Below are 24,931 nucleotides of genomic sequence, written 5' to 3'. Positions count from 1 at the left end.
GTAATTCACAATTGGTACTCTTCCAATTAGCAGTAGGGGACATAACCACTAATACTTCCAGCTGCTACCTGCACTGCCTTTCTTATCTGTTGTCTTTTTCTATTCCTAGACTGCTTGTCCTCCTGTATCTTGAGAGATATTCTGCAATAAGACAACATCATTGAAACACTCAGTTAACATTAACTGATGTAGTTGCAAAAGAAGGAGGAAGTAGCATATCCTAGAGATAAGGCACTGAAACAACAAACTGAAGAAGGCAGGAGCTTTGCTGGGTAAAAAGCATTTGGGCTGTGAGGAGGAATGTCTGAGGAGTAGAGTGTTCTCTCTCCCAGGGACTGCCTTGTTGGGGGAACACAGGTGAGTAGGTTAAGTCAAGACCTTCAGCAAGTGCCAGCTGGGAACGAAGTTGTAGACCCTGTAGGGCACACTGACGTTTATTTGATGTCACTGATTTCAGAGGATGAGTGGCCCCTGCACAGGTGTCGGTATGCAGGCCTGAGTCCCTGCATCCCGCCCCGCCTGGTTCCACAGGCTGGAGCGAGGGCTTGCCCTGCAGCAGGACTGCAGGAAAAGGACCGCCGGGCTGCCCTGCCCGGGTAAGAGATCTCCACGCCGCGCTCCGTAGCGGGGCTGGCGGGAGGCCGGGCGGACCCAGGAACAGGCCCCCGCCTCAGCTCCGCAAAGCTCAGACAGCGTCTTCCAGCCCCCGGACGCGGAGACGCCGCCCGACCCCGTAAGGCGCCCGGCTGGAACCGCTCAGCCGCCTCGGGCAAACACCAAGCGCCCTCCCGCACCCTTCCCCGGGGCAGGCAGGCAGGTCTGCCGGCGCCCCCCGCCCGCCCGTCGCCATGGCAACCGGACAGGCCGCAGCCCGCCCGTGCCGTGTTTCTCCCCCAGGGGCAGCTGCTGCCGCCGCAGGGGCCGGGTCTGGCGGCGCCGTTCACCGCTCCGCTCCCCGGGCGCAGCAGCCGCTGCCTCTCCCCGCGGCGCCGGGAAGGGACGCCCTACGTCCCCCGGGCTCAGAGAAGCCGTGGCCGCCGGGCTGTGCCCGCGGCGGGCGGGGCCAGGCTCAGCCCCAGCCTGGCTGCGCCACCGCGGGGAGCAGAGGAGGAGGAGGCAGAGGAGGGACTCTGCAGCGGCAACAACTGACGTGTCCCCGCCATGGAACTCGGCGTGATTCATCAGCCGCGGCGGGGCGGCAGCGGGGTGCCGCGCTCCGTCCCCGCGTAGGCACGGCCGCGGCGGGGGCAGCCCCGGCACCGTTCTGCCGCCCGCACCGCCCTCTACTCCTCGGCGTCTGCCCCTCTGCCCCCGCGGCTACGCGAGGATCCCGGGGGAGGCAAGATGGAAGAAATCCTGCGAAAGCTGCAGAAGGAGGCGTCGGGGAGCAAGCACAGGGCCATCAAGGAGAGCTGCACCTGGGCCATCGGTAAGGGGCGGGGGGCGCGGGCAGCGGCGGCGGGCTGACCCTGCCGCGGCCGGGCTGCTGGCGGGGAGTGGAGCAGAGCACGGCCCGGCCATCCCAGTGCCCTTAGCGGTGCGGGGTAGGAGCCGCCGGCGGGGAGGTTTGATAACGACGGGGGCAGGGGGACCTCAACAAACTTGTTCCGCGCTGGCCGCTGAGCCTCCAGCGGGCGGGGAGGGACCGGAGCGCCTCGGGCGGCTGGAAATGCCCGGAGCTCCGCGCTGCTGGAGGGGCTGTGGTCCCGGAGCATCCGCGTCCCCCGCCGCCTTCTGGATCTGCTTCGTGGGTCTTGAGAGGCAGATATGGGTATCAGTGGCTGTCAGTTTCTGTGTATGTTGGGCGTGTGTATGTGTCTTTTCTCTGAAAACCCTCATTCCCTTCCTGAATCTTTGTAAAAAAATGTCCAGTACAGTTTTCACTGCTGGCTCACGTTCAGGCACCTATTTTAAAAGCTGGATTTTTTTTTTTTTTTTTTTTCTACTGGACTCCATAAGCTCTTTTATCCTTACTATGTAATGGAAATAATGATCAATGAGATGTTCTTTTAAGGGAATACGAGTTTAGTTACATTTCAGCATCCACCCATTTTCAGAGATTGACTGAAGCTTAAAGTGCTTTTGATACTAACTGCCTGGAGCATTAGTCAACAAGACCTTTAACTTACATCAGCATAACTGTGGTACTCAAAATTGCTTTAAATTTTTGTTTTTCACCCATACATAGTTACAGCAATCTCTGGTAGTTCATACCTGTTGCTGTATCATTACTGCCCTTTCAGCTTGATGTTCCCTGGGTTGCTTCATTTTGTGTTATCCTTGCACAGCAGCCATACTAATACCATCTGTACTGTTCCAGTTTTGCTATATGTGCTGCTGAAGTGCTGATACGTTGAAAGGGAGTTCACTGAGAAGATGGTACCCGGTGCCTTCTCATTGGGCACGCAGTGTCCTGATTAATGTAAATCTTTGAAGACTCAGAGCAGCAGTGATTGTTGTTCTGCCAGCTGGAGTAGGTATAAACTTTAGGATTGTTGGTTCAGAGATTGTAGCCAAATGTATTACTATGATTGAAGTCAAAAGTTTCTTTTAAAAGCCCAATTTTTTCCTTTGGTTCTACAGAAACGTTGGATTCTCCTGATGCTGCTATCAAGATACCTCCATACCAGCTAAGGTAAGAAGATTTAATGTTGAATCTGTGTTACTAAAATTGGAGTAAAATTTTGAATTAAAAATGAGATAGAGGAGAGGGATGAATCTCTGTGATTTCTTTAGTTTGTAGATATACATATCTGGGTTGGTAGTAGTGAGTAATTTGCTGATGAGCTTTTGGCCTCTAGCCATGAATGAAATGTGTTAAAATGGGCATGAGTATGTATAATGGTGACACTTGGTTAGAAAGGAGGGTTGTTTTATGATCTGGAGAGTTTTCCTTCTAAATTACAGCATTCAGTACAAGTGATGATGCTTTTCACTGTGTTTGTTTTCTTTTAAATCCAGATCAGTTTTTGTTTACTGAAAATAAATATTCTCGAAACTGAAAGGTTATATTACGGTAGAGCTAGGCCACTGGGTATGAATTAACATAATACAGTTTCTATGCCTATTTCTTCCTTTAGCCTGCTAGATTATCTTAAGTAAGCCTTCTCCCTTCTTCCTGCCTCCATTTGTACACCTGTAAAATGGGGGAGGTGGTACTGCCCTCAGTTTTAGAGCTATTTAAGATCTCATTTTGGAGATTCTCATTGCTATGGAGAAAGTAAATAGGCAAGATTATTCACTGTCTCTTCTGACAGAACGGTTAGGAAGCATCAAAAGAAACTAGCAAGTGCACTGTTCAAAACAGGATGCTATTTCACACAGCTTATAGTTAAGGTGTGAAATGGTTAGGCTTGACTTTAATAAGAATGTAATGGATGCTAAAAATTTGCATGGGTTCAGAAAGCACCTCAACAAATCCATTGAAGAAATTAATTGAAGTCTATCAGATGCAAAGGTATCCCTTCTTATTCAGAAGTACTCTAGTTACAGGTGATTGAGTTTCTAAGAGAGTATGTAAAATGTTGCCATAAATTTGGCCTGTCCTGTAGTCCTCCTAGATATTTGCTGTTAGATGCTGACAGAGGTGACACTTTTTTACCGCAATATTACTATCTTGAGAGTATTTTTATCACCTCATTACTCCTCACTGCTCCTTTCAGGTATGTTTGGTGCAGCTTTGTGCAAGGAAAATTAGGGATTGAAGAGCTAGTTATTTCAGAGCAGTCACCAGATAGGGAAGGAATAAGAGCAGTTCTTTTGCTGCTCTAAAAACCTGCCAGCTGCAGCCTGAGGGGGCCTCAAGTCAATGGGGAGTGGATGTAACACAGGTCTGACATGACCAGTGCCAGACATACTCATTTCCAACACAGGCTGGGCAGCTGAGAACAGCTGGAGAAGTAATTCCCAGTAGTTCCATTAGACTTAGATTATGGTTGCTGTTGGCACTGTGGTTGGAGAAAACTGGCTTTTTCTCTTCCTATTTATCACCCTTCATCTTTACGGTATATGGTCTCTCTGTTTTTAAGTACTATTCTCATTCCCTATGAATTAGTTAGCTAGCTGTTATCACATCTTCCTTTTTCACTTGCCTACTGCCTCTTTATAGATATGCCTTTTTCTTTTCTTCATCTAATATTCTTAAAGTTGTATTTGTTTAGTTTTTTGTTTTTTGTTTTTTGTTTTTTTTTCCTACTGTAAATACTCATCTTTTCAAACAAAGCTAATACCTTCACAGGTCTAGCTATGATGAAGTAAGCTCTTAACATTAGATTTGCCAGTAACAATGTACTCAGTATTACTGGATGTTTTACAAAATTAAGGCTGCACTAGAGAATTTGAATAAAAGCTTTGGTTGTGGGATCCTTGGTAGGGTTCTGCCATACAACCTCAGACAGTGTGGGACATGTTGCTGTCACCAGTACTCTGAGCTTATTCTTCATTCTCTGTTAACAAGCTACTGCCAGACTCCAGATCAGCACACTAGGCTGCATCTTGGGCTGGAGTTTGCCTGCATGATGTGCAAACCAGAAAAAAGTTCATCTTTGCTTAGTATTTGTTAAAGAACGGCACTGTGACAGCTTGTTTCCTAACACTGGAAAAGAATAGCCTTGAAAACAGAGCAATGGCAAAGACCAGAAATACAGACAAGATGGGTGCAGGTTGGGCAATCCTGACAATGTCCCTCTCTTCTTTCATCTTGATGAGGTGCAGATTGCATCATCTGCTGTAACACATCAAACCCTGGCCATTCATCCACTTTCAATCTGCCATTCACCCTTTCTGTTGTAATATTTTTGGGGTGTAATAGCAGAGCCTGGGGATGTGGTCTGGAATATTCTGTGATACTAGAGATAGAGTGAAGGTATGTGGTGTCTTTCTACCAAGTGACCCTAATCCACAACTCTGATCTGAGATCTATAGTGGTAACATACTGGAAGCATTAAAGGCAGCGTGCCAAATGGTTTAGGAGAAAAATAGATATTTGTGAGGTCTCTTCCAAGAGCAGCAGCTGAAAAGAGTATTTAGAGTACATCATGAGGGGGAAAATGTTCCAGCTTGTTTAGTAGGAAAGTTTGGTGTGTCCTTAGAATATGCTGGATAAAACAGAAGTATATTAGCATTTCTCTACAGTATGTTTGGGGACTTATCTGGGGCACATCTATACTGCATAGGAATGGGGAACAGAGATTTATGATCTCCCTTGTCCAGTTGACTTAAATACTGACTCAGTTTCAGAACTAGTGAATCTAGTAGGTACCCCAATCAGTATTGTTTCTGTTTCTCCACGAAGCAGCATCTGGCTTCCACTAGCAAGTTGTGCTGTTTTTACTGCTGTTTAACAGGATGGCCATGCCCTTACTCAGGTCCTTCTTTTCATTCTGGAACTGAAGAATGAAGTCTGCTCATGAGAAGGTGTAAACTGCATACTCCCCTTTTTCCCCCTTAAAAAGTAAATGGCCATTTGCTGTTTTTGAAACCGTGGTTTTAGATGAATAGAGGTTCTTCATAATGTATTATTTTAAGACAGTGATCCTAGTATGAGAATGGGGAGGACAAGTTATCTTTTTTCATTTCCTCAGACTATGACTAGTTGAGTTCAGGCGTTGTTATGTGTGTTGTATCAGCCACATACTTATCTTCACCATAGTGTTGGGGTAGATTAATCCTATGTTCTGGCTTGTTCCTGAGCTACTCATAGTATCCTCTCTTGTGTTGGGGTTCTGTTACTGAGCACCAGGCAGGCCACATGGTAGTTTCCTCAAGTCTGTGCTATTAGTTGGGTGGTTCAGCTGCGGCATTTATCTGGGGGCTGTTTCCAGCACTTGTCTGGTAACTGCTTAGATAGCAAGTGCCTGGTATGTTTGAGAGCACCTGGGAGTGCAGTGACCGGACAATCAGCCTGGAATGTTATTCTTTATTTTGATAGAGATCTGTTGAGTGTATCTTCAGGTAGTTAAATGAATGCAAATCCCAGTTGATGACCTAGCATATTGTGTGATTCTGTGATATTGATTCTAGTGGGGGACATTAGTTAAATGTCTCGCTTTCTAAAGAAATACAAATCTCCAACAAATAGAGACTTCCCTACAGAGTTCTGCCAGCTCTGCCTTGAGATAGGAGTATGTGTGTGCTTTTTCAGTACTTTAATTTGTGATTAGACTACTGAGGAGGGGTATGAAATAGTAAAGAAGATTAAAGTGAACCAGGATGGAAAAGACCTTAAGCCAGTTGAAGGCTTTGCCATAGATGTCCTGTGAATTCTTGAGAAGGGAGAATCACGTAACCCATTGGTAACTGGTCCATTGTTGCCTCCCCTAGTATGATGTTTGTCTCTGAACAGGTGTTGTGAAGATTAGATATATGCTAAGTGCTTGAGGAGGCTGAATGGATGACTTATAAATAATGAATTAGATAAAAGGAATTGATGTGCTGATGTTTTAATTGGTGAACTGATCACATGGAAAATAGCTAGAAAGAGCTTAATGTTGTCTGCTAGCAAACAATTGTTTGCTACTAAGTTGAGCTGCATTCAGTTCAGTATTTTCAAGTTGACAAATTCTGCCCTAGGGCCAACCACCTACACTGAGCAACTCTCTCTTCTTGGCTAATTCCTGGCCAGTTTCTCCATTGTGGTTTTAGAGGCTGAAATGTGACCCATAAAAGGCAACTGAACAGACACAAAAAAATGAGCCTTGAAAGAGAATGTTTGATCAGAGTGGTTTAATACTCATGAGGATTATATACATAGCAGAGAATAAAATAGGAGGCCGGGAAGCACTTGTCAATCACGGTGTTTTGAAAAAACTTTGGTATACCAGAGTTTCTTGGAATGCTTTATGCAATTATGTCATGCCTCATAGGCTATTTAGAACTTAGTGGCTTTCTGTCAGCATGGTGCTGAAAAGAGGAGGTAGGTTTGGATTTTTGAGGGAGGCTGTGGTTTGGTGGGTAGTTTAGCTGTTGTGTTTTGGTGTTTCTCTCCTTACTGGAACCTGGAATCTTTTATACAGAATTTCTTACTACGTCCTTACTATTCTTCATTAGGATTTATGTTTTTATTATCCTAAAGAGGCTTTCTCATAGTTCCAAGAGATTTCCTGTAATTTCCAGGTTTCTCTACTATCCTGTTACTACTTTTCTTCTGACCAGAACAATGACAAGATATGGTTTTTGCTCTTTTGTCAGTGTAGCAGGAGCATCACTGCAGATTTGAGTCTGAGCTGTTCTGTGGAGCTTATGTGGCTATTGTCTCTTTACTCTCAGAGAAATGTGGCTGAGTGCAGAAGATGCATATGCAAGACTCTCAGTAGTTTAAATTGCTCTTCATGCCAGCTTAAAGTTTCCCCTGTGGACTTTAAAGTAATGGCCATGAGACATGCTGATGAGTGAAGTGTTCTGGCGTAATAATGTATGTAATTTACATCCCTTCTTAAAGGAAGAGCCAGAAGGGCTTTCCAAATGCCTGCTTATCTATTCAGCATATCTGTACACTGCACATCTCTATACCTAAAAGTTGCAGAAAGTAATTGAAATCAAGTTGGGGGCACAGGCTCAGGCCTTCCTTTTTGTGTTGGTAGCAGGTCTTGTGTTCATCACTGCAAAAGCTTGCATCTCTCTGGTATTTCACATAGGCCTTTCAAAAAATAACCAGTATTTCCAGGGATTAGAGCTGGAGAGTCAGAAGTCAGTGGTGAGCAGGGTCCTCAATAGTAACTAGTTTATGTCCAGTTCTGTCTCTCCTGTTTGTGTTCCAGTACTATTCATCTTGGTGCTGGTTTTTGAGGGCGGTTTGTTAACTTCAGGAGTGCAGTGCAATGAAGAGCAGTCAGAAACAGAAGTAAGCCTTAAATTTAGCTCAACTCCAAAATATCTGTCCTCCTAACATTTTTTTTTCCCTATAATCATGGGAATTTGGGGATGAAGTTGGTTCTACTCTGCCATGTGTTTTTTCACCTCTAACTTTGCATCTGACCTACTGCTTGGGAAGTAGATACAGCTTACAAACTTTTAAATAAAACAACATGCTCACACATTTTAGCTTGTACTCAACAAATAATAAAAGCAGTAAGTGCAGTGTGATCATCACCAAACATCCAATGCCATGGAGACTTCCAGTCCACTTAGCTTTGCAGATAATTCACTTAAATAGTCTTGAGGCTTGGAATGCATTTTGACTTCTCCATTGTGAAGAAATATTTGTGATTTCCTGATTTCTTTCTTCTCCCATCTACTTAATTTTGTTCATAATTTCTGTTAGTTTCTTTCCACTGGGAGTGGATAGGAAAGGTTATCTATCTATCTATCTATCTATCTATCTATCTATCTATCTATCTATCTCTATATTCATCAGATCCCCTGACGAGAAGAAAGGAGCAGGGAGGGAGGAATGACTGTCTCTGAGTTTTTTGGGGTGGTGTTTTTAGCATACACCTCTCTACTAGATTTTTCTTATTTTTAATGCACTTTGCTTCCTGCTTGTGCTGCCACAGCCACCTGGCATTAAGCACTCCTGTGCTTTCCTCCTGAACCTGACTGCTGGGTATGTGACTCATGCTGCTCAACCATTACACAGTTGCTATCTGGCATTCAGTAAGTGGATGATGAGTTCCCTGGCTGGCACCTGGCCAAGAAGAGATTATAGTGGCAGTGTGGACTGCTGAGCTGCATCTACTCTGCTGGCAGTTTACAGACTGCATCCAGACTTTTGGGGGGCATTTACGTAGCCCGTTTGGTGTTTTGAATGGTGTACATGCTCTTGTCTTGATTCAAAATGTTGCATTCCTAGTTCTGTTATTGGAGGATGGGTGAGGGGAGGTGATTGATGTTTAGAAAGGCAGGGTGGCACTGTCTAATACAGTATTTGGATCAATCTGCATGTTTAATCTGGTGTATGTAACTGGCCCTATTTCTGTCTGATGGGCGGGTATTTTTATGTCAGCAAGAGCTTCACATCTGCCCTGGGGCCCCAAAGACAGCAGTGTTGGTGAGGAAAGGGGTGTATAGGGCCAGTTTCCATCATGCATGTCTGAACTCTTGCTGCCAAGAAAAGATTCCCAAAGTGTTGGAAGGCCTCTAGATCTAGGAGTCCCTAAAAACCTGTCAGCTGAGGTTATGGCTCTTGAAGGTATCGAAGAAGGATTGATACTGTCATGGGAAAAGGTGCATGGTTTCTGAAATATTATTTCTGTCACTCTTTTTTAATGGATTTTTTGGTGTTTGTTTGGCATTTTTGGTTTGGTTTGTGTTTGCTTGTTTGGTTTGGGGGTTTGTTTTGGATTTTGTTGTTGTTGGGGTTTGTTTGGTTTTTTTTGTTTGGTTGGGTTTTGTTGTTGTTATTTTGTTGGTTGGTTGGTTTTTTTTTAAGGCAGTGCTTGCTGTTTCTGAAACTAACTTTCTACCCCTCCTGACATTATTTGTAGTAGCGAACCTTAATATTCACCAGTGCTTTGGGTTGTTGTTCCTTTTACAGATTCTTCTGAAACTAAATTCTAGATTTGTGAGAAAAGCCCCCTGTATATTGGTTTTGGCTGGGTTAGAGTTGATTTTATTCATGGAAGCTGGTAGCCTGGGAGTGCAGAGCAACTGGGTGAGGCTGAGCTGCCTTTTGAGGTTAACCCCCAACATACAGTTACTGTGCAATGTAGGCAATTAATTCATTACAGGAATAGCACCAATAAAAAATGAGAACAGCCTTAATTTTGAGTGTTTATCTAATTTCTAACAACAAATGCAACTACAATCTTGTCCCAAGAGTCTAAGGATGATAGTGGGATAGCTGTGTGTGTGTTTGTTTTAAACATCTGATCGGTTTTAGTGCTTGCAAAGGAGAAGAAAGTGAGAACATCAGGAGGCTGTTGATAATTGCCGTAGAGAATAAAATATGGTTGGGCGGGGAAACCAGGGAATGGAAGAAAAGTGACCCTGAAATAGGGAGGACTCTTTTCCTACTAAATGAGGCTTGACTCTGCTGTGGTCTTTGTGTGATGCTGTGCAAGTCATGACTTTTCTTTGTTTTGGAAATGAAGGGGTGAGTGGGAATAATAAGTCTTTTCTCACAGTTCTTTTTATTTATGTTCTGTGAAAAGTAACTAAGCTGCAGGAAATAGACTGCCTTTGGTTTCCTTAAGTGTTTGTTTGCTTAAGAAATTGACTATGTTAAGGTGCATTGAGTATAAAATTACATAATGCGTTGCAAATGTAGGGATATTTTTAACAACCATCCCTTAGGTCTGTCAAGATTTAGCATTACACTGCTGTGAAAGTTGAACGGAATTCCAGATTGCAGCATTAACCTTCAAAATGTAACTAGTAATAACCAGAAATATACCTTATCCTCCTGTTTCTTCATCAAACTGTTTTGTAAATAACTCTAGACCATCCAACTGTAATGGAGAAAATAAGTTCATTTGCAAGATGTCTGTGCTATAGTACCTCTGTCCCTCTTTTTTGTCTCCTCAATCCTACCCTGTTTCAGCATTGTAAAACTTCTGATGCAAGTTCAATTCTTGTAAGATGCTTTACTTGTTCTTCTCAGTGTACTGGAATTTTGAAACAAAAATATTTCCACTGGGAAAATCCTCAGCTTCCCTTCCAGGCTTACCCAATATAGGGAAAAGAGGTTTTGTGGAACAGCTTGATAAGCTTTCAAAATTGTAGGCTGAGCCAAGTCCAGTGTGTGCTCTAATTCAGGCCAGGAGGTGTACACTAGGCATGGATACTCTGCTCCTCACCTCATCTTCATTATGTGTTTCAAATGATAATCAATAAAATAAAAAAATAAATCAATTAAAAAAATAAAGAATACAGATCGCTTTATAATTAAGACCGTGTGAGGTTTACATGTGTTATTCAATTCTTTAAGAGCAGAGTTAGTAAGTGGCTGTCATACCTTGTGCGAAGGGCAAAAATCTACTGGGGTGCATGTTCTAGGGAGAGTGATGATGATGTGTCACAGATTACGCTACAGCTTTGGAGACTGGAAGCATCTTGATTATTATTTTGGCCTTGTCCACTTTAGTATTATGCAGAATCTTTTGTTATCTCTCTTCCTCTTCTCTCAAGCAAAGGTGCATTTTGTTCTGTTTCGGTTTTGCCTTGACAACAGTATCAGGCTCCTATCTAGGAACTTTGTGTTGAAATCAAGATGTTATTAGTGAGTATAGTGAAGAAGCAAATGACTTAAAGTGCTCTCCAGCCGAGTGACTGCGCTGAGCTACCTAATTACGATTGTATGAATTTTCTGGTCTCGGCTGCATTAGGCTGGGTGGAAGATTAAATTGTTCATGTTTGCCTTTCCCATGAGTAGAGCTATACTTCTGCTGCTATGGCAAATCCATGTCTCTTGGAAAGTAAGTAAATTAAAAAAAAAAATAGAAATGCCACTATGTCACTTTAATACCAAGCAGTATTAAATTGCAATTTCATTCAACATTCTAGGTTGAAAAATTCTTAAAGTCGTAGCTAACAAACTGTACGAATTTACATTTAGGCATTATTCCTCACTTGCTTTTTTCCTGTATCATTAAGTGTCCTCTGATAAGCAACTCTTATGCTTCCCTCCAGAGGCAGGTTTATTTTAGCATTGGGAGAAGTGATTACTTTCTGTCTTGGTTTGAAAAGCAAAGGGAGTCAAGGGAAGAAGGGAATACATGAAACAAAGAGGATGGAAAAAGGAAATACTTAGCTGGAAGGGAGACCCAGAGGGAAGTCCAAGAGAGAGCTGATGTTGGCAGCAGAGGTGAGAGAGAATCAGATTCAGAGAGTTAAACCTCCAGTCATATGAAAAGAAGTCTTTCCACTGTAACTGGATAAAAGTGAAGAGTTTTGTACTGTCTGGGGAGAAAAAGAATAAGAGGTTTTGTTTTGTTTAAAAGAAAAAAACAAAGTTTCAAGTGATTAGGAAATAAAATAAAAATCATAGAATAGTTCGGGTTGAAAGGGACCTTCAAAAGTGACCTAGTCCAACCCACCTACAAAGAGCAGGGGCATCTTCAACTAGATCAGGTTGCTCAGAGCCTTGTCCAACCTGACCTGGCTTTCAACCGAAATTATGAAGTTATTAGTAAAGGTGGAACCTCACCTGGTTATGTGAGAGGCAAATCTCTTGACATGGGAAACATGCACATAAGTGTCTCTGTGCTTGTGAGTAACTGGGGTAAAATCTTGCCTCTGCTGAAGCATGTCAGAATTTATATCAACGCAGTTGACGGTAGTCTCTCAACTGTTTTTGTTTGTTTTTCCAAGACCTGTAAACTGCAACGCTAACTGCTTGTTTGTTCTTATGAAGTTCTGTAGCATCAAAGTTGTATAACAGTGTATGGTTATCTTGCAGTGGTACAGCATCATAAAGATAACTTATTATTGGGGCAGGGTTTCTTTGGGGTGTTTTTTGTGTTGTTTGTTTGGGGTTTTATGTTGTTGTTGTTGTTCTTGAAAAGGATTGTTCTAACTAGAAGGCTTCAGATTTTGTCTTTCGTTATATTGCTCTAAGAAGTCTCTAAGTACTATTAACAAACTTGTATTTGCATAGAGATAGACATTTTAGTGCTGGAGGGCTCTGTTGTAGTCGTCTGGTCCAAACTTGCCATATATTTGTACATTGCAAGCTCCAGACTTCTGAGCTTGACTGTAATACTCTTCATAAGTGGGATGGTCATAATAATTTCTCTAGACTCTGAGCAAGGACTTAAAATCTGCTTTCGTCTTGAAGAGCTTTTGCTTGAAAAAGGATGTATTTATTTCCTGTTCCTCCTCCAAGTTTTAAGTACTTCCATTGTGAACCATAAAGTTGTTGGTGGGTTCTTTTATCAACTTTCTCTAAGCTTAGCACAAGAGAAGAACAGTTACAGATATTTCTACTTTATATGGACATGTGTTCATATATACACAGCTGGAATTTGTTTTACACAAATGACACCACTTTGTGGTTTTTTTGTAGAGGGACAGTATTTGCTTCTGTTTGGTTTATTTAAGGGTAGCAGCTGGGAGTACCTCCAGAATTTTGAGAATTCATCTTTCCCATTTATTTTCTCATGGTGGGCCAACTTTTCTGCTTGAGTGAGTGAGGCTAATGGAGTTACACACTGTGACACTTTGTTCATTTTAAACAGGCAAGACGGAGCAGCAGTTCTGAACTGTCAGCGTTACTCTGACTGAAAAACGTCAGACTCTGGCTATGACTGTTATCCTGCCTAACAAACAGCGTATCAGAAAATGGCAACAGCTGTGAATTAAATTCTTATCTGTTCTTTGACTGGGCTGTGAATTATGCTATGGAATACAAATTACATGCTGATAAGGCCTTGAGGTTCTGAATTTTGCTTCTGCTATGTAATTTTCAGGGGGAAGATAATGCAGAGAGATGTCTTATTTTTAATCTCTACTTTTAATTCCATTTCTGAAAGTTAATATGGTTATCACAATTTGCATGAAGGCAAATAACTTTCAGAGTGGTGACAAATACGTCATTTATAGTGCCCCCTTCTCTAAGTCAGAATTGTGGAGGTAAAGCTGGGCCAGGAGACTGTGTTCCAGGCACTAACAAGAAGGAGTTAAGACTGGGCCATTTCCTACCTTCATTATAATTTTCATTATGAGAGTGAATTAATGAACCATTATTCTCCTCTCACTGAAGACTTTTTCTGCTACAATGAGGACAGAAAGATTTTTATTATCTCTTACTTACAATAGTAATCTGTCTTGCTCTGACCTTTTTGGCAGTCTGTTTTGACTGACCTGTCATAGTACCCCTTGTGACAGACCTGCAGGGCAAGAGGTAAGTTGATGAGCCATGACAAACTCCAATGACTAGAAAGGTTGTTACAACCCAGTGTGCTGAATATAAAGGGTATTTAGGTTCTTGTGACTCATTCTGCAGCTTACGAAGCTGACGGTCGTGGAGTGGGGTGGCTCAGGAAGGACAACGTGTGCTCCTGTAGATACTGGTCCTGGATTCTGGGTTCTGTCTCTGACCTTTTTGCTTGATCCTGGGCAGGTGACTTAGAATTCAGTTAAGATACCATGGAGGCCTAGTGACAAAACTCTACGTAGCTTCAGTAGGAACAGGACTGAATTGTTGTCCTTGGTGCTCTCTGCTTTCTCTGTTTTGCACGTAACAAGGTCTGCACTTAACAAATGCTGTTTTCTCTAATGGAGTGCCAGTTAGTGCAAATGGCTACTGGTTTCTAGTGACCTTAGAATATATATTTACATATACATATATATATATATATATATTTTGTTTGTTTGTTTTTAATTGGCCTTCTGGGTCAGAACAGGAGAATTGTTGGCACTATTTGTTTTGAAGGGAGGAGACTTCCATCATGTTGTACTCGTTCAATATTTGTGTGTTATACCAGATTTTAATGGAAACACTGTGACTAAGAAAGCTGTTTCATAATTCTGCAGTTACTTTCTGTGCATTAAAATAGTTCTTCCAGACTATCTTGTGCTGTCAGGTAAAGAACACTACATAAAGAACACTACAGCCAGGATCTGTTATTGGCACCTCTCTGTTCTTTCTCTTCCCCCCCCGCCATCCCTGCTTCTTCCTCTTTGGGAGGGTGGTTCCTTTGGTTTGGTTTGGTTTGGTTTTTAAACTGAGCTGCCTTTTGAGAGCACTGCTATATGGACATATGCAAACAATGCAATTAGCATGGATTTCAGCATAGTACAGTACTTGGATCTTAACACATCCTTTTTCTTCACTACCATTCCTTCTTTACACCATCACAACTTCTTTCTTCCCTCTACATTCTGCTTCCATTGCTTTGTTTCATCTGTCAATGCCCAGCATACCTTATCCCAAAGCTTTTGGCAGCTTCTCCTCTTCAAAGTCAAAGGTGCTCCCTTCCTTTCATACCCACTTTGTGTTGTACTTGACTTGTGTCATGCAGGGTTTAATTGGTATGTGTGCCTAAAACTGTATTTGTATGTGTGTCCCCACCTGCATGGATCAGTATGGAAGTATAAGAGTTCCAGTGTGAAACTAGTTTCTGTACAGTAACGTAAATGGAAAACATTCTTCAACTTGTTTTGAAGTATATTGTTGTGTACCAGTTTATTCTGAGAGCATCACATGGATGAACTGTGACTTGACAGTATGGAACTGCAGAGAGTGGAGTAAGCAATGAGATCCCATGTTGTGAGACCACTCAAAATTGTAAAAGGACTAAGGTATTAGAGAAAACCTCAATCCCTTTCTTTATTACACTCCAAGACCAAATTCTGGTCTGCATTATCTCTTGTGCAGCCTTATTTAACCCAGTTCTTAAGTGGCAGACCTTAGCAGGGACCAGTTGTGTTAGTTTACATCATCCTCTCCCATTCTGCCTGAGGATTATCTGCTGTGTCCTGTGTTCTCACACTAGCAGATGATGCATTTAAATAGCAGGTTGAACTGAAGTGTGGAAGATGCTCAGGCTAATCAGCATTGTGAGGTATCTCTGCAGGTGTTTAATAGCTGTAGCTTTAGCATGGAAATGCTAAAGATTTAATTGACTGAGTGTTTAACAAGAACAGGAAATGACACAATGGCAATTCATTTTCTCCAAGAATACAGTGGGAGCACAGGCTGCAGCAACCTTAATTAGGTTTTCTCTTAAACATTTTAGTCTGTCCTGATTTCCATCCTCCTGATTGTCATTGTTTGCTCTTCAGTTTGGGAGATATCTCAAGAAACAGCTATTGTTGTTTTCTGCTCATTACAGTATGTGATGACAGATGGTAGGCAACACACTGATGTGCAGAGTAGCTACACGTAAGCCATAGGAGCTCCCACCTGTCTTCATTATAATGAAACTGAACTGGATCCAGTCCAGTGACTTCTGACTGCCTTCTCTTTCCCCTCTCCTCCCTGTCTCCATCCACTTTAATGTGAGAAGAAATTTGTTGTGTATTAATAATACCCCAAACTTTTACATGCTGTTGCAGTGAACTGTAGAAAGTGTAAAAGAAACATGATGTTCTGCCCTGAAGAGGTGCAGGTCCAAATAAATATCAGCTTTTAGCATCCCTGCAGTTAGTACTATAAGCTATTGTGATTTTTTTTTTTTTGTTTTTCCCTCCTTTTTCTCCTGTGTGTGCCTGACTGACTGACTACCAGTTAATGCACAGGTACCTTGTTTTGGCACCTGTTGATCTACTAATTTCAAATGTGAGTTCTCTCCCAGAGGGTGATAATGACAACTTATTTTAAAAGAGAGAGTATGTCGAAGTCACAGCATAAAAGTTAGCACTTAAAGGTGCTTTGTGGGTTAGAGATGAATTGCTGTGGCACATCTCTAAACTTCAAAGTCCTATCAAAATTACCTGCATGCTACAAATGTTCCCAGGTCCAGGCAAAGCTGGCAGTAAATACACAGGCAGTAGCCAGCTCTGTACTGGCTAGAGGATTACTGTCTGAACCTGGGAGTCAATGTTTTGGCAGTTTCTGTAGATCTGGATCATATGACACTCTATGAGGAAATATTTCCTAGATTTCTGTAATTCAAGCTGTTTTGGCTGCTAAACTTGCAGGTGTTAAGAGTCCTTTTAGTTAATTGATTCCAGAAACATTCAAGAAAGGAGCTTCTGAGAAAACCGGGCTTTGTGCCTGCTTGTTTCTCAGAATATCCTAAGTGAAGTAAATGGTTAGCTTTTAGTTAGAAACCTATTTCAAGACACACATGTACTCATCTTCTAGCTTTTTAGAAATCTGTATAATTCATGTTTCTTTTAAAAAGCTTCCTGTGGTGTTATGCCAAATGGCCTTTTGCAAACCTGGAAATATGAAAAGAACTGCAGATTCTCAAGAGGTCTTTGCCAAGTACAGAAGCTTGCTGGATTGCTTACCTGAGCTTGTGACTCTCAACTCTTTATCATTAAAGGAAGGGGTTGCATTTCAAAGAGTAAATAGCAGAATTGTGCCCCTTGGGGTAGCTTGTGATTTGTGCTTTTTTGGGAAAGGTGGAGAGAAGGGAATACCAACTGAACACACCCAAAACAGAGTTAACTTTTCAGAGTGGATATTCAGTCTCCTCTGCAAGCAGGATCCACTGAAGGAGTACAAGCCAGGTTCCCCAAAGCTGGGTGGTCAGTGTTTGGTAATTTACATTTAAATTTTTTTAACAGCAAGTTCAGGTTGTAGACTGCCAGCTTTGGGGGGAGGTTGGCGGGTTATGGGCAAACTATGATAAAGCATGACTTCAGGTAGCATTGACAGTGCATCTGAAACTCTGGTAATCACTGTTGCTCTAACCCGGGGCTTCTCTTTAGCTAGTTACTGAAGAGAGGATGTGCAAGAGGAGCAGACTGTGCGCACTGGCCTACTGCATGTGTTTCATTCATGTCAGAACTTGAACCTTTAAAATTGTAGGAGAGTTAGTCAACTGAAACTAAGTGAATTCAGGTAAAAGGCAGTTCACAGGGGCTAAAGAGGAAAAACTCTTCATTTTGGTATATTTAGAAATTAAACATCTTTGACTCTACTTTGAAAAGACAGGGGGTTTATATGTTTGTTTGAATGCATTGAGATTTGACAAAGAAGAATAGTTCAAATGGAACAAGTCAGGGCTTTTTGGTTTCCAGTGGGGTAAGAAAAGACTCAACTGGTTGTTCCTTCTTACCTTGCACATACTTGTTTCCATGGGGAGGAAATTAATACAATTCTGAAAGGGCTCCTTGGGGTACAATGCAGATAGCTGGAGAACTAATACTCTCAAGGGCTGGCACAGAATGGTTTGCCAGAAGCAAGTGTGTCTATACAAATGCAAAAATAGACTCTGTATGAAGAGATAAGAGCCTCTTATGATATGTGACCTAATGAAGTGTTGCAAACCTCTAGGGGCAACTGTAGTTGGACATCAGCTGAGTATCTCTGATCAGGAATGGGTTCCTTGCCAACTAGCAGGATTTGCTTAAAGGGCTTGTGGTTACTAGGTGCTCCTCAGATGCTGCAGCCCTCCTCTGATAAGGAACAAGGAGTAAAGTGGGAAGTCATAGCTCCAGACACTCTTTGGTTTGGTCACCAAATTAGAAAAATTCAGTATGTGAGCACTGAGTCGAAAGCATCTAAAATATTATCCTAGTTAGTTAGTTATTTTAATATTTTTAAAAAGGTGTTATTCTGTAATCAAAGTGCAGCTTAGTCATAGTAGTTGTACATGCTACATGCTTTTTTCTACAGCATTTATAATTGGAGGGAGCTAAAATGACAGGGCATACTGTACTGTAAAGGAGACCATAGACCAAAACTTGACTAATAGAAAGTGAATTATGAAACTACTTTTCTAGCAATTTGAGTATTAAACAGAAGGTGACTGAAGTGTAATGCTCATCATGCTGAGTTGAAGGACCACTATTGATGTGTGAATCCCTTCATTATGTGTTGCACATTCATGTATGCACACAGAGGGCTAACAGTTGGGAAATATTTTATGAAATTTGAATTAAAAGACCATTCTTAACAGTATGTGAAGAAATATGCCAGCTCTCTTTAGAGGGTAAATGTTCTTCCCTGAGTTGTGAAATTCTCCTTGATTCCTGTATGCATTATCTTACTGAAAACGATACGGCCCTTCTGGAATGTTCCTCCTTTGAATACCAGTTTCAGTTCCATTGTTCCCTCTCATTTTTACTGTTTTTAATTTTCTGCAGGGAGAAGTGTCTCCTTCCTCTCCAACTGGCTCTGGAATCGAAGAGCATGAAACTGGCCCAACAGGCTCTAGCAGGGATGCAGGTATGGCTTGTGAGTGAGTGTGTTAGTGGGTAGTGGGTGTCACGGAAATCTAGGCTTTTCTTTTGAAAAATACTGCAGGAAAAGTGTCTGTCCTCAGGTGGACCTAACAATAATGTTTGTTTTTCTGTAACAGTGTTCAGAAGTTAGGATGCAAGTAAAGGCCAGTGATTCTGCAGAAGCTAAAAATGTTCTGCAGATAGGTGGAAGTTCCTGGCTTTCAGTGCTGAAATGGAGATGTACTCTTCCTTGTATGGCCTTGTGCTACCCTCAGTAAGCCTTGCCACTTCTAAATGTCTTGGAAACTAATCTGAGTCAACTTTTTTCTGTTTTATTTAATTAGAAGAGAGGACTGCAGTGCTTGAAAGATTGAGAGGCTAACAAAGGATCTGGGAGCTGTGTTCTCTATGTGTGGGCACTTTCCATGCTTTTTTGTACACTGAAAACAGTAGGAGTAGCACCTGATTTGAAAGTTCAAGAAATTGCGAAAGAAAACAGCACTGCAGCATAAGCAACAAAATGACTCTTGGGTTTGACAGTATAAAAACTAAATCAGTTTAGCTTTCTTTTAGTTCGACAAATGAGTATCAGTAAATACGTACCACTAGGGGAGTGCTAGTTGTGGAAAAAGCTGGTACGCTGCTGGGGTGTAAAATGCATACCACCATTTTCCAAAAAGAAATTTCTCCCTCCAAGGGCAAGCATGAAGTTGTTTTGGGAGTATAAGGATGTAAGTGGTCGTTCAAATTCACTCAATTCAGCATAGGATGTGTCAGGCATTTGTTTAGACAGTGCCCCGTACCAGGATGTGACATAGCTGTGGGAGGCTCTAGCTAAGGAAAAAAGATACTTTCTGAAGGGTCACTCTAATTATTGGGCTCTGCCAGAAGACACGTGTTGCTTTCTTGCAGCATAGTCCTCTGGTCTCACTCGGAGGTCCTGTGCCCTGTGTTTCAGATATATGAGCAGTGGGAGGACGAGTAGGAGAGGGAGAGGGGGTTGCTTTTAAAATGAAAGTAACAGTAGACTAGTGGGATTTGAATATATGTCTGCTCTTGTACCAGTGCAGGTATGCCTGTTAGAAGAACTTTGTAGAGTGATGATTGACTAAGGTTAGTGGAGGAATTATGAATGTCCCCCTACCCACTGTAGTATAACTTCCTTGAGAACACTCAGTGAAGATAAATTTAATTTTTTTACTCTTCTAACTTGCTGCACATATGCTTGAGTTCTGTAGGAACTGGAATTGCCAAGCTGTGTATTTGCAGCATGGCACCTTAAATGAGTGTTACCTCCTATCTAGAAGCCTATTAAAGTAATCCAGGCAAAAATACAGTCCTTCATCTGCATTTATGGTATGTGAAGTTTTATGAAGGATATAACAGCACACCATGCAACTGATGTTAGGGAGATAGGTTAAAAAATAGGCTAAAAGACAAAAATGAGATGAAGTACAACTTTCATCTAGCAAAAGTAGGTCACAGGGTAGTGGAGATTAGGAGATACCTCAGGAAACCATCTGGTCCAGCCCCCCTGCTCAGGTAGGGTCACCTAGAGGAGGTTGCCCAGAACCATATCCAGATGGCTTTTGAATATTTCCAGGGAGGGAGACTCCACAACCTCCCTGGGCAACCTGTGCCAGTGCTCAGTCACCTTCACATTAAAGTGTTTCCTGCTGTTCAGAAGGGACCTCTTGTGTTTCAGTTTGTGCCCATTCCCTCTTGTCCTGTCAGTGGGCACCACTGAAAACAGCCCAGCTTGGTTCGCTTTGTACCTTCCCTTCAGTTACAGTGATGAGACCGCCCCCTCCAAACCTTTTCTCCAAGGTAAACAGTCCCAGCTTTGTCAGCCTTTCCTCATGGGAAGCTCCAGTCCCTTCATTATCGTAGTGGCCTTTCCTTGGATTCTCTCCAGGAGCTCTGTATCTCTCATACCAAACTAAACACTCTCCTTTATATAGAAAAACATATCATTTTCCTTGTAAGTTGAGTTAAGTCTCATCAGGCTGTACAGTGCTAAAGCACTTGCTATACTGCTATGTGGGGAAATTCTTAAAATGTTGTTGTGGGTTATCCCTGACTGTCAGCTCAGCCCTACCCAGCTGCTTACTCTCTCCCTCTCAATGGGGTGGAGGAGAGAATCGGGAGGGTAAATTTGAGAAAACTCATGGTCTAAGACAGAGTTTGATAGGGAAAGCAGAGCTGCATGTGCAAGCACAAGAATATTAGGGATTCATTCACTCCTTCCCATGGGCAGGCAGGTTTTCAGCCATCTCCAGGAAAGCCGGGCTCCATCACATGCAATGGTTACTTGGGAAGACAAATGCCTTAACTCTGAGTGTCTTGATCGCATACCTGATTAGTCAACTTCTGAATGACATAAAATACATCTTGTCAGTGATCAGAAGTGCCACCTCCACAGTGCTTGTGCTCTGTTGGAGCAAGCAGGATGACAGCTGAGTCTTGTGTCCTGCTGGATAGGGTATCTGATGGCACTAGTTTGAGGCCAGGATACCAGACTGAGTGGGTTTTTTTTGGCATTGTTCTTTGCATTTGCAGGAAGTGTGAGGGTTCCACCCTCTTCCCATTTGTCGAGGGGTTTTGCTGAGAGCATTACTTGGAATGGTTTGTGATCTCTCACATCAGTTGCTGATGTCTGCTTTCTTCTGGACACTGGAGAAGTGGGATGGGGAAAGATGGTACTGGAATGGCAGCTGATTTGAAAGATGTTAATTGTCCTCATATGGTGGCATGGATCTCCTGTTTTTTGCTGTAGTTTTGTATTTTGTATTATTAGATCAATTTGAAATTTGTACATAGAAAACCTAGCCACCATAGTACCAAACACTAATAGGTTTAGGTGTCGTAGTTTACAGCAGAATTGGGCAGAGGCAATTTTGTCTCAACCTGTACTTTGCCATTTTTTCTCTGCAGAAGCTACTATCTGATGAGAGGTTTGTATCCGTGGAAACAGACTCAGATGAGAAACAGTTGCTTAATCAGATGCTGAATGCTGTCAAAGTGACTCCTTCACTCAACGAAGACCTGCAGGTTGAAGTGATGAAGGTTAGTGTTTCACACACGTCAGTGCTTGCAACAGAGGCTGCATGACCAAATGCTGCAGTTAGCAAGCAAATTAGCTGTTGCCCTGGAAATCTTCACCTTAGGATGGTATTTGACTCTCTCCTTCCTGCAGGCAGATGTCAGTTGTTTTCATTTCTACTTGGTTTGTTTTTCCCCGGCTTAAATAAGAGACAGTTATATTAAGAGTCAGTGCACTGGTGGTCCCTGTTTTCGCAGACTGAAACAGAACAATCAGTTCACCTCATGAGAGTTCACAGATAAATGACTTGTAGATTTGGAAGTTTGTGTTTGGTATTGAGCTTTAGTGCTCATGGAGTGGGCTGTGCAGGTATGTAATTTTGAATTATGTGTACACAGGTGCTTTCTAGCTTGTTAGTTTTATGTTCTCTTTGTAAAATGCTAATAATGGAGCATGATTTGTTTAGGCACCCAAATGTCCCTAGACTAGTGCATGAGAGAAATTGTTTTCCATACTCAGTGAAAACTTTCATTTTTAGAAATGCTTTAGCATTCTTCTGTGTGTGTGTTATGAAGTGTAGCTGCTGGGAGATCCTGTTTTGGAGGGGAGTTGCTGTCAAATTTCTTTGCCCTGTCATTGGGTTGATTGTATGACTTGCCAGTACTGCCATAAAAAAAGTGACTTCCAATATCTGTATTTGTGTGAAGCAGTACAGTGGTGTGTAGTTCTCAGATGTTTGGGTGTAAACTCTGTACTACAGGGTTTGTAGTGCTATAGCTGACTTTTGGAACAAACCTGGTGGTCCTTTTTGCATGTTTACTATACCTAGCCCCAACTGATATATTTAAGTCTACTTACTTGACTGTCCTTTACTTCTAAGTGCATAGATTAGGTATTTTATTTCTTTCTTGCATGCGATATCCTTGTTCTAATGAATATACATTATCCACTCTGAAACTGCTCTGTACTAGTTGTTCTTTTTGCCCCTGCAGATGCCTACCTCGGTGCAACATACACTCTGTGTCAGAACATGCAGAATGGTGGGCCTAGCAGCAGAAAAAAGGGAGGAATATTGGTGTGGACTGTTACACAGTTTATGGGAGCAGGCTTCTGCTCACATAGGGGCTGAACTGGTGACACCCAGATCTGCTTCCCTAACCCAGCATGCCTCCTTCCTGCCTTTTGTCTCTCTGGTGGGAAAAGGGAAGAGTTAACTAGTACTACTGAACTAGCAAGTCTCTCTTGCTATGCAGTAATGTTTTGCAAGTCGCTTTTTTTACCTTCTTGAGTGCTTCAGATTCAGAATCTGCCTGCACACAATTTCTTTGAAAGCCATGACATGTATCTGTGATGCGTTTCTCCCACACTGAAAAGAATGTGAGCACTGTATTTTACTACAGTTACAAGTGAATATCTTTTCAAGTTGTCTTGATATGTGAAAAGGAAAAAAAAATCCAAACCACATAAAACCAAAGCCAACATGTTCAGTTCCATTTTAAGCGCAAAAGAGAAAGGGGAACATCGTTCTCATTCAACAGAGTGAAATTTTGATGTACAAATCCTTTTCTGGCTAAAAGCAGAGCATGTATGGTAAAAATCAGGCTACGTCTTTATATCCTGAGAACAAAGCAAAACTTCTATTTCAATTTAAGTATTTCAAGAGACCAGAGGATCAAAACATACTGTAATCAGGGCAGTTAAAACTCAGAGGCATTAAATCTGAGCCTTGCCTAAAAGTCAAATCAAGTAGAGAGCTTTTTACATTGTAACCTGGAGGTTGCAGATGCCACTGTAACACTTGAAAATGTTGTAGCTAATCCAGGTCTCTTGGAATGGCTGAAACCTTCAGGGTTTTTCAAGCAGCTGGTCTCAGCAATGCATTTATACCCCTGGATCTGCTAAAATGTGTCCTCCAGGCAATGTATGATTGTACATTAAACTGTGTTACTCCATTCCAAAGAGATTAAATACATCTTTATCCAGTGCAGATATTAGACACTACTAAAGATGAGCAGGTTTGTGTGAAACTGGATCAGCAGTGATACTGGCTGGCTTCTTTGTGACTTGCTACACAGTTGCACCAGTCTTGCAGATGTTAAGAATGCAACCATCAAAAAATTCATAAAAGCTTTCAGTTGTGCAAAATATATGTGAAAATAGAGGTGTGGGAGTACAGACTTCATTGTAAGTTGCTGGCACGTAAGCTGCTAAATCACTTAAATGTTGTGGTTTTCTGCTGTTGTTCCCAATAATTGTGCACCAGAAATTCACACTGCGTGCATTATCCAAAATAAATGTTTTGGATATTTATTTTAATGTTTCATTGTCACCCACCTGTATTGCAAATGTCAGTGTGAAGGGATTTGATTAGCTGTTTACATTCAGGTAACTGGAAGTTGGAATTGGCAGTGAAAAGAAGAATGCAGGAGAGAGGCATAAGTGCAGTTAGTTGCCTTTTGGAATCTGTCAAATATTATTGTGACGAGGCAGCATTAGACAGGAAAGACATAGAGTAACTGAAATGGTTACTGTAAATAAATGGAAAGGAGTGCTAGCTGGACCTCCTCTGGAACTGAAAACCATGCAGTTGGGGCCACTGCTGTGGAAGTGAAACAACACTCGCTAATTTATGCCTAGATATCAAATCCTCTTTATTTTTAAAGGATGAGTGTCATGGCATGTTCTACAGATTCCCGAATTGGAGGATCACAAAACCAGCAAGCTGACAGTGTCCAGGCTGAGGGGCCAGGGCTGGGGATTGTGCTGAAGGGCATCCTGGGCAGCCAGGGAAGATCAATACTGCTGAAATGACCTCAAAGCCTTCATTTTTCACAGTACCTCTCTCCTCTGTGCTAGGTGAGGTACTCCTCATCCTTATTATGAACTTTAAATCAAAGTGGAATTTTACTTTTTGTAATAAGAAAATACTAAACTAAACTCCAAGTTAGGGGCTGCTGCCAGTATCTCCAGTTTTTCAGAATACCAGTTGTGAATTGCATCTTTCTCTTAGATGCTCATATAGAGTGCTTATGTAGGGAAATTCCCCCCTTGAATTTCCAGAGTAGAAGTGATAGTCTGAAGTCCTTGTTTATCTTTTTGCAGGACACCCTTATTGTTACTAAGCTCTGAGTAATTCTTATGTCATCAGCACTTTTGTGCCCAAAAGAAGGCAGT

At 42.0% G+C, this 24,931-nt stretch overlaps 1 protein-coding gene across 1 annotated transcript in view; it reads left to right on the top strand.

Moving 5' to 3' along the window:
- The first annotated feature begins 1,231 nt into the window (after positions 1–1,231).
- Positions 1,232–24,931, top strand: part of ARFGEF3 (ARFGEF family member 3) — a 90,078-nt gene continuing 66,378 nt past the window's right edge. The window contains exons 1-4 of the mRNA XM_082050105.1: positions 1,232–1,429; positions 2,584–2,635; positions 18,637–18,718; positions 21,649–21,780. Of these exons, the coding sequence (XP_081906231.1) occupies positions 1,345–1,429; positions 2,584–2,635; positions 18,637–18,718; positions 21,649–21,780 (351 nt within the window). The 5' untranslated portion in view covers positions 1,232–1,344. The remainder of the gene's footprint in view (positions 1,430–2,583; positions 2,636–18,636; positions 18,719–21,648; positions 21,781–24,931) is intronic.

This window comes from Streptopelia decaocto (genome assembly GCF_964273445.1).
Source record: "Streptopelia decaocto genome assembly, chromosome: 3".
NCBI lineage: Eukaryota > Metazoa > Chordata > Aves > Columbiformes > Columbidae > Streptopelia > Streptopelia decaocto.
Note: the sequence above shows the minus strand (reverse complement) of the source record. Positions and strands in the feature narration are given on the sequence as shown.